This window comes from Rhinolophus hipposideros, assembly GCF_964194185.1.
Source record: "Rhinolophus hipposideros genome assembly, chromosome: 13".
Classification (NCBI taxonomy): Eukaryota; Metazoa; Chordata; class Mammalia; order Chiroptera; family Rhinolophidae; genus Rhinolophus; species Rhinolophus hipposideros.
In genome coordinates, this window is record NC_138059.1 from 47,315,404 (window position 1) to 47,325,137 (window position 9,734).

General features: G+C 36.5%; 1 protein-coding gene across 1 annotated transcript; it reads right to left on the reverse strand.

The window, feature by feature from the left end:
• Positions 1 to 2,670: 2,670 nt before the first annotated feature.
• SNAI2 (snail family transcriptional repressor 2) lies at positions 2,671 to 6,454 on the reverse strand. The gene is made up of 3 exons (XM_081070324.1): positions 6,195 to 6,454; positions 4,798 to 5,343; positions 2,671 to 3,911 (listed from the first exon to the last, which is right to left on the reverse strand). Exons 1-3 carry the CDS (start codon positions 6,271 to 6,273, stop codon positions 3,730 to 3,732), a joined length of 807 nt encoding a protein of 268 aa, XP_080926450.1. The 5' UTR covers positions 6,274 to 6,454; the 3' UTR covers positions 2,671 to 3,729.
• Positions 6,455 to 9,734: the final 3,280 nt, after the last annotated feature.

Here is a 9,734-nt window from a genome sequence, read left to right on the forward strand (position 1 = left end):
ACCGGTAACATGTAAGTCATTGTGCTGAGTGTAGTTCAACAGTCTCTCCATTCCCATGAAACAGTGTAAAAAGCAGGGTCTTTGGAGCGAGAACCATCTGGGTTTGGATTTCAATTTTGCAAATTACTGCTTTTGTTACCTTGGCTCCATTATCCAACCTCTCTGAGTTTAATATCCTTACCTGTAAAATACAAACTTCATAGAGAAATTGTTACCATTGAAGACAATATACAAAAGTTTCCTAGTACAAAAGTAGGTACATATTCAGCATTTAATAATAACATTGGGTACTCAATATTATAATCTGCATGACCTGTTAGTGCAAAGGACGGTTTAGTACTTAATTGTAATACTGAGAATTTATTTCTGATTTATACTTTTGGAAACTGAGACTCCAATAGGCTAAGTAAGTTGTATAAGGACATAACGCCAATAAGTTGAGAGGCAACTATTCAACGAACACATATGTTGATTTAAAAACTGATGTTCTTCTTACTATATCACACTGTCTCATATGAAACAAATTAAAAATATTGAGAATGCTTATTTGTATATGTACCGATTATTAAAATCCACAGTTTTCAAAACTCAGGCTCTCAGAATGTCTATTAAGCCTAGTCCATGTTCACTGTATTTGCCCCTTCTTTGCTTTTTTGAGCATCCAATCTATTGGAGGGGAGAAGGTTGTCATCACTAAGTTAGAAGACATAACAGTAAATTTTCTTGGAAGATCTGTCAAATATTATGAAGAGTCTTTGCAATAAAAAGATATTTAAGATCTGTAAGATCTTTTTCACCAATTTATATTATTTTATCTATTTATTTAATCAATAAACATTTGTTGATGTCTGTGTTCCAGGGAAGGTGCTTGGTTCTTGGAATTTATGCTTTGAGGAGCTCTGTCTAGTGAAAAAGAAAGGTATCCACAAATAATTGCTATGTAGTAATTGCTATGTAGCCTTATAAATGATATAAAGCTCTCAGAAAGAGCAAATTTGGAAAAGTATTTCAAAGCAACTAACATTTGAGCCAGGTCTTATATATTGCAGGAGAATAGATACTTAGTTAAAGAGCTTGGTAAAAATGCTAAAATTTCTAACAAATTACTTAGTTGTAATTACAGAAAAATCCTAGCATCTTATGTATTCAGACTCATGTTACTTTAATGAAAGTAAAATATTTTAATTATGAATAAAGTTACAGTGGTGAGGACAATCAAAATACATTGCAAAAATATTATCGCTAATTCCTCACTAAGAAATTAAAGCAATGAACAGACTTTTCCTTTTTGAAAATTATTAGTTTTGTACACCAAAAAATGAATTGCCTATTGGTCTGCAAATGAGGGAAGGAAATGTGGATAGACGTGGTTTTGGGGATGGCCAATCAGATCACTTCAAGAATGTCTGACTCATTCACATCTGCGTTTGCAAGGTATTTCTATATATTAGCAGGCTAGAAATTTTCAGGCAATCATTTCTATACCATAAACAGTAGCTAAAGTGGGCTTTTTTATAACTTTAGAATGGTCTAGTCAACCTATGAGCTATTTATTTTAAATGTATAAGTTGCTGTTCTAAATAATTTTGCCTGTGAGATACATATTTTGAGATATCAAAAAAATTAAAAGTAGAATATTATATTGAAGGGTTTTTTTTAGTCAAATGCACACCCCTTTTATATGTTGACAAAAAATATTAAATGTAACATAGAGTGGAATGTGTGTGAACATTAAGGGAATACTATTGGTATTTTAGGTCAGTTGCTAATAGCCTGTAACTAGTATCTTTGAGATACTATGGTAGTTCTGGCTTTTATTTGTATCACAAGGACATTAGAAGAAAAAATAATTTTGAAAGTTCTGAGCATACCAGAAAGACATGATTAACAGCAGCATGAACTATCCTCACAATGGGTTTGAAGTTTGGATTCAAATGTACGGTTTAGTAATTGTCACAGTGCTTATGATGGTTAGCATCTTTACATGAGTTAGTAACATGCATTTGGTAAGTATGTGCTTGTATACGGAACAGCTGGCTGTGCTATATTTTATCAAGTACATATTGTGTTTGGGTGGGGACTTGTTCAAAATACCATAGGGAGAAACCTTAACTTTTTATTATTTATCCTTGCTCCCATCAAACCTATCATACATTTTGTGTTATTAGATGTGGGGTTTTCTTTGCAGGGTTTAATCTTCCAACTGATGTGATTTGTGATAAACTCATTTTTCATGCAGCTTTCCTATTTTTCATCTGGCACCTCATTAAATAATATTTTTTAAAAAATCTTAAACTGTTCCAGTGGCCAATATGGTAATTAAAATGAGTGATTATAATTTGATTTCATAAAGAAAACATAATCATAATAAAAAGTTTTGAAGAATATTCCTGACTATTAATAATGTGAATCTTTTTAGCATTCAGAAAGTGTGATTTTTGTTAATAGGATATACTAACAAACTATCATTATGTCTTTCTGAAGGTAACAGTATTATCTTAAAAGTAAAGAAAAAGTACTGGCAGTTTATTATAAGCTAACACATAAAATAACATTTGATAGTCATAATAAACACTTTTTCTCTTATTAACAAGAGGAATAATTCTTTGTGTAGTCGTTTGGTACTAATCAAGAAGTAAGCAAAGTCTTTGAAAATAGTATGCAAACAATAGATTTTAAATCAAAAATGTTTATTGTAAAAAAGGACTTTGAAAATTGTTTTTCAAAAAAGAAACATTGATTTCACAAGTCTTCATGTTGTTTATATGCATTAGCTATAGACAACATCTCACTTTCATACAAAACTCATTCACTCATATAAAAATAAACACAAATTTACATTGACTCATCAACTATACAATTAATTAAAAAAGGCACTTGGAAAGGGTGTGGTATGGATTGCATTTGTTTTATGCATTTAAAATAGTTTAAGTACATTACTGAGTTTCTAAGAATCCTTTCTTGCACTTATTCCCATCTTTAATTATTTTTTTAAAATCATTAAAAATTCATTTAAAAAGTAAGACATGGAGCATGCACCAGGAATGTTCAAAGCTAGTCTTTCCCTCTTCTGCAAGGCACATAATATTTACCGGCAAAACAAAAACAGCAACAACAAAAGACACTTTTAATACATTCTCCTGTTTTGTTCTTGTTTTTTATCCTCTCTTTTAAAAATACAGTTTAAAGCATTACAGGTAATCAGAAAAAGCTTTAGTTCAATGTTGGTAACCAGACGTTAGATATGTAATGAAGTAAACTTGGAATACTTTATAAGGCACCTGAGATAGCGTCTGGTGGATTCTCTTCCTATAAGAAATTCTATTACAAACTCTATTACAAAACAATACTATTCTTTACAGTTGAAATGCTTTGGCAGCAATGTAAATCTTTGCATTCTTTCTTAGTAAGAAAAGATACAATGTGCTTTTTGCTTCACCTCTGAAGAGAAAGATCATTGTCTTTTATCCTCTCTCTATAGCTGTCAGTAAATATATAGAAATTTTAAACTTCACATGGAAAGGATTAACTTTAAACACATGGATTCCGTGCTCTTGCAGCTGTGTGTGTGTGTGTGTGTGTGTGTGTGTGTGTGTGTGTGTGTGTGTGTGTGACTATACATATTATTTGGTCAGTATGCACAAGAGCAAATGCCTTTGGACTTTTATTTATCATTTGGAGTTAGAGTGAAGAAATGCATTCTGTTCGAGTAAACATTGATTGCGTCACTCAGTGTGCTACACAGCAGCCAGATTCCTCATGTTTGTGCAGAAGAGACATTCTGGAGAAGGTTTTGGAGCAGTTTTTGCACTGGTATTTCTTTACATCAGAGTGGGTCTGCAGATGAGCCCTCAGATTTGACCTGTCTGCAAATGCTCTGTTGCAGTGAGGACAAGAAAAAGGCTTCTCCCCTGGGGGTGGAGGTGGCAGGCAAAAGAAAAACAGTCAGTGTTTTCAGAGGAAATTGAAAGACAGATAACATTTACAAATAATCACATTTTGCCAAAAGAATGAGAATCAGCAAAACTTGACTAAAATTCCCCATTATAGATACTTATTTTAACATCTCACCCTTTAAGATAAATTTGAACGCTGCATTAAAAAAAATCACACTAAGAATATTATTATTGCTGCCAATCATGTAGAAATCATTCATGTAATTCTAAGACTTTCACGTATTAAAACTTTCTGTTTTAGCAGGTGAAGCTAATGTTTAGCTCCTCCCAGCATTTCCCAATATTTCCCCTTTTCCCTCTTTCTGAATTATGACTAAGGCGGATAAATGCCTTGACTCCCTGCAGAATGTGCTAAGAATAATAAAAAAAAAGAAATCAACATTGAAAAACAAAAAAACTGAAAGCAAATTCAGTTCTAACTATCCAACTTACTATGTGATGATAAATATCACAGTAAGAATATAACCATCAGAAAACCATAGGAAAACCCTCTACTATCTATCTATCAAATAATTGACTAAGATAACACTTATATTTGCTGATTATTGGGAGCAATTTCACAGAACACACATTCAAGTACATCTTTCCTGGTTTTCTAACTGATATTTGGGACGAAACCTGAATCTACTTTCCAAAGTCTCAATGCTGTTTACAATCTCTGGAGCAAAGGTTGTTAAAAAGAAATGGAGCACTTTATGCTCCAGGACTTTTTGAGTCATCAGGAAGTATCTATAAATGATCATCCATCATTAAAAGCACCTTGTCACTATACAATGTAAATCCCACAGCCAGCCTAGAGTTTCAGTTTATCACAGACTAACATTCCTATGTTTTCTCTTACCAGTGTGAGTTCTAATGTGTCCTTGAAGTAACCAGGGTCTGGAAAATGCCTTGCCACAGATCTTGCAGACACAAGGTAAGGTGTGGGTCCGAATGTGCATCTTAAGGGCACCCAGGCTCACATATTCCTTGTCACAGTATTTACAGCTGAAAGATTTCCTGGACTGGGCATCACAGTGCAACTGCTTATGTTTGGCCAGCCCAGAAAAGGTTGAATAGGTTTTATTGCATAAATTGCACTGAAATTTTTCAGTTTCAATGGCATGGGGGTCTGAAAGCTTGGACTGTAGTCTTTCCTCTTCATCACTTATGGGGCTTTCTGAGCCACTGTGGTCCTTGGATGAGGTGTCAGATGGAGGAGGGGGACTCACAGGCCCCAAGGATGAGGCATATCCGGAAAGAGGAGAGAGGCCATTGGATAGTGGGGAGTGGAATGGAGCTGCTGTAGTCCACACGGTAATGGGGCTGTATGCTCCTGAGCTGAGGATCTCTGGTTGTGGTATGACAGACATGGGGTAACTCTCATAGAGATATGGGGAAATTATCACTGGAGGGAATAAAGGAAAGGAAAGAAGATTAAGGTTTAACATAATTTTAAACACACTAATAAGCTACTTGGCAATATATATAGAACTTTATAATGAAGAAGATAGACTCATTTAGGAAGATACAAGCATTGTTAGAATATTTTATTTCTCCTTGCTGCTATGTAATATTTATTATACTTAATGAACATCTATGCCTTCTGCATACAGTGTGACAGGAGCTATAGCCGACTGTAGTCGGGGAGTGCAGCCAAGCGAGTACTTTCACAGTCCCTATTAAGGAGGAAAAACTTATACTTTACTTTTAAAGATATACAGAAAAATTGTTTTCCATTTTATGCATGTTATTTGCAGGTTTATGACTGTAAGTACAAAGATACATATAAATCAAGCTGCTTTCTAAAGGAGAGGAGCTTTATTACATGAAAAAAATGATAATTCAACAGTAAGGTATTGTGTTACTCATCTTCCATATATTCATTATGCATGTATATACAAGCTTTAGAAAATGAAGTTGCAAGAGTTGAATGAAGTTTTCCTTGTCAGTTAAGCGTTTAAAAAGTTTTGAATTAAAATTTATCCTAAATGAGGAAAAGAATCTGAACTCTCTTAAAGGACACGATTTAAAAGGAAAACAACTAAGTATTAGCTCTTTTGTAATAGTATTTGGGTTGTAATACATATTTATATTTATATATTTATAGATATATAGATTTTTCCATTTTCTTTATTCTATTTCCTCTTCTCTCTCTCTCTCTCTCTCTCTCTCTCTCTCTCTCTCTCTCTCTCTCTCTCTCTCTCTCTCTCTTTCTCTCTCTCTCAATCCTCTCTCTCCTCTCTCTTTCTCTCTTACCTGTGTGTGTATCCAGCTCGCTGTAGTTTGGCTTTTTGGAGGCGTTGAAATGTTTCTTGACCAGGAAAGAGCGCGGCATCTTGCCGGCGGGTCTGGCAGGCGCGCCCGGCGCGGATAACGGTCCGGCGGGAGAACGCGGCCGGTCCCTATAGCATCGCGGCCGGCGGGAATTCGGCTGGGGCAGCGCTCAGGTGCTGCAGGCAGACCGCCGGCGTCTCTGAAGTCGCCTGGCTCCTTAACGAACTGAGCCCGTTTTGGCTGGGTGGGTTATTTTTTTTTTATTATTTTTTTTTCTTTCCTCTCTTTTGCAAGAAGGAGCCAATCACAGATGAGAGGTTCAGATTTCAGCTCCTCCCTCTGGGACAGCTGTGAACAGAGGAAGAATCTGTTGTCAGACTAAATTACTCTGTTTCAAAATGGGCTGTTCTTCGGGATTTCAGTGGAGAGGAAAAAAAAGTGCTTAAGTATTTTCAAGAGAGGTAATATCACTTCTTTAACTTTGCCAGTTATTCTTGCTCTCTGCGCGCTAGATAAGTCTTAAGAACTGTGATTTCTAAAACAGGCCTGGCTTCCAGATGTCGGGTAAAGCAAATGCAATGGGACACAATGTTCGCTAGAGGGAGGAAAGGGTGTCCTACAAGAACCCAGGTTGGCCTCGGGTGTTAATGAGAGACTATATTTGGAAGTGCCATTTGGAAAGTTTTTACTTGTAGAGAGACCAAACAATTAACTCTTGGCTTTTGAAAAAGGAAGTTAGAAACCCGAAGACAAAAGCCCCTGTGAATGCGGAGGACACCCCCACAGTAGGGCTTCCCTGTGTCTGTTAAGAGGCCCAGGCTGCCTGCCGTGCATGTCCTGAATGCTGTGAATGCATTTCATGTCTTAAAGGCTCAACAAAGCCAGAGGCTTCACTTCCTCGTGGAAATTAAGTAATCATGTCATCATATTAGCTATACTGGTTGAAAAGAAATGCTTTGTAGCCCATGAAAGACCTGCTTATGGAAGAACTGGGAACCTGTTGAGGGGGGATACAAGGTGGGGGATGGAGGAGTGGTGGAGTAAGGGAAGCTGTCATTGGGAACCATGAAAAATTCTCTCAAAATACATTCAAGAGTTTTTATCTTTTAATAAGTCACTATGGATTTTTATGGAAGAAAAGAAATATGAATGGGCCTTTAGAGACAATTATTTTCCAATATTTACTGCTTTTATATGGTGCTGTTTTCTTTAGTATAAAGTCATCTATTCATCTGGATAACTGCTACTTTCCTGGATTGTTTTTAAAGAAACAGTGGCGGAATCAAGACTTGTAAGAGGAAAATGCATTGTCAGGCAGAGTAACTTCTTAATCTTGGGATGAGGAAAACCTATGTGCTGGGGTGTAGGGGAGTACAATAGGTTTCCTGAGCTAATTTCAATGATTCCTTTGTTGTTCTTCCAACAGTCACTAATTTAAATGCCAGAGAAAGGAATTTAGATGAATCGTTATGCTAAATAGAACAGTATTTGTAGGAGGCTGGAAAATATGAATATGCATTAGATTCCTTCACAAACTGTAAACTGGAGTATAATTCAGAGGAAGTTTTCTGAGCTTGCTGCTTTTTTAATGAGAATTTGTTCATATCTAGGCACCTGGTTTATTGAAACAGGTGTCCTCCTCCTTGCCCTTTCCTTCCCATTTCCTGCAAAAGGCACATTTTGTAAGAGATATAATATAGTTGAGAAATCACAAATTGCCATGTGCTTTTATTTTCCTTTCATTCAGTCTGCTCATAATAGTGAAGAGTGTTATTTTGCTATTTACTTGTTGGTAGTTAGAGTATAACCTGCAAAACTGTGTATTTTTAAAATCCAATTAAAATATTTAACACTATGTTTTAAAAATAAACTTGAATTTGGATTACAGATGCATAACTGAGCAGAGTCTCCCACTGCGTGTCCAGGGGGGCTCATCACACATGACACAAATCAGAGTCAGGACATGTTAGCACACCCACTGGGACAAGTGGATAGTGTTGAGGATTGTGTATGAGGCATGTCATTACACAGATCTGCGTGGTAGACCTGTGTGAGGTCTGGTCTGCTGTCAGGAAAGGGAGAGCCTGCGCGCTGATAACATGAGTCAGACTGCACAGGTGCTCTGCTCAGACACAGCAGAGGGCTTTTGGTGCCAGAACAGTGTGGTAAAAATGGGAGAAGGGAAATAAAGTCCCCACCCAAAGGCCAACTGCTAGGACTCTTCTAGGACAAGATGGAAAGTTCCTGTCCTACAAGCCAAAGGGATCATCTGGAAATGTTAACTTTATTCACTGACTAAAAAACTCCCTCTAGCCCAGGGACAGAAATCTTTGCTAAGAAGAGAACAAGACACCAGATTTAAAATGGTTCACTTGAGCAAAACAAAACCAAGTGGGTTTTGCTAATGCAAGAAATTTGTTCTGGGTTGACATAACAAGGCTCATAGGCATAGTGAGAAAATGGGGTTTATCCTGAGATGTTATAGTATACACAACCCAGCCAGGGTGAAGCTAGTGAGCACAGGTAATATCCAAAGTAAGGAAGGCACAGGCTCAGCCCTGAGCCTCCTGGCAGTTGAATATGAGATAGAGAGAAGTGAGGGAAGGAGGGAAAATACTGCTTGTGGGCAATTTCCCACCTCAGAGACTCTGATTTTGGTTATCTTGGGGGAAGACTGGGCTTAAAAATAACCCTTTTCATGGTTGAACCCCACTAGAAGACCCTTTCTTTTACCTATCTTCTGTGAGGTATGTGGCATGTTAGAAGCCCATGTAATATAATTCCTTAATTGTCATGAATTTTATTAGGATATGACTTGACATGACTCATCTGACAGTCTCTTATTTCCTTTGTTTTCTGAAGAAGCTGACAAACATAATTTGTGGAAAACTTCGTAAATTAATGGTCTGGGACCTCATGGCAGCGCCAGCCCTTTTCCCCAGTCTCTCTTGTACTGGTGGGATTTCTCCTTGACCTGGTCTTTTTCGTGAAAGACATAGTCTTGCCTTACTAAATAAGGAAATAAATTAGATTCATGAGGTTTGAGAATGCACCTCAGGTTTATTTATTTGCATAGAGATTTGTGTACATTTAGGTGTTTATCTGTGTAGATACTGACTACTAAATTTAGGAAATGGAGGAAATCTAGCACCAGAAGAAACCATGGTTTGGCAGAGGCAGAAAATTCCATCTTGTGCTGTGCTGTCTCCTAAAAGAAACGGTATGTCTTTCTAGCTTTTGTTTATATCATGATCACCCTGGGTAGGGATAAATAACTCCCTTGAATGATAAGTAGTTGTGGAGGGTCATTAATTTGTGATACTGGAAAACATTACAATGCATTACCAATTTTTAAACTATTTAGATAGTAACAAAGTATTATATACAGCTTTGAAGTTTGAATGATAAAGGTATGATGTCATTCATGAGGTTTTTTTTCCCATACAGATGTACGTATTTGTATCTGTATTCCTAATTTGTAGTTTAATTCAGCTTCATATAAGGTAAAAGACTAAATAAATG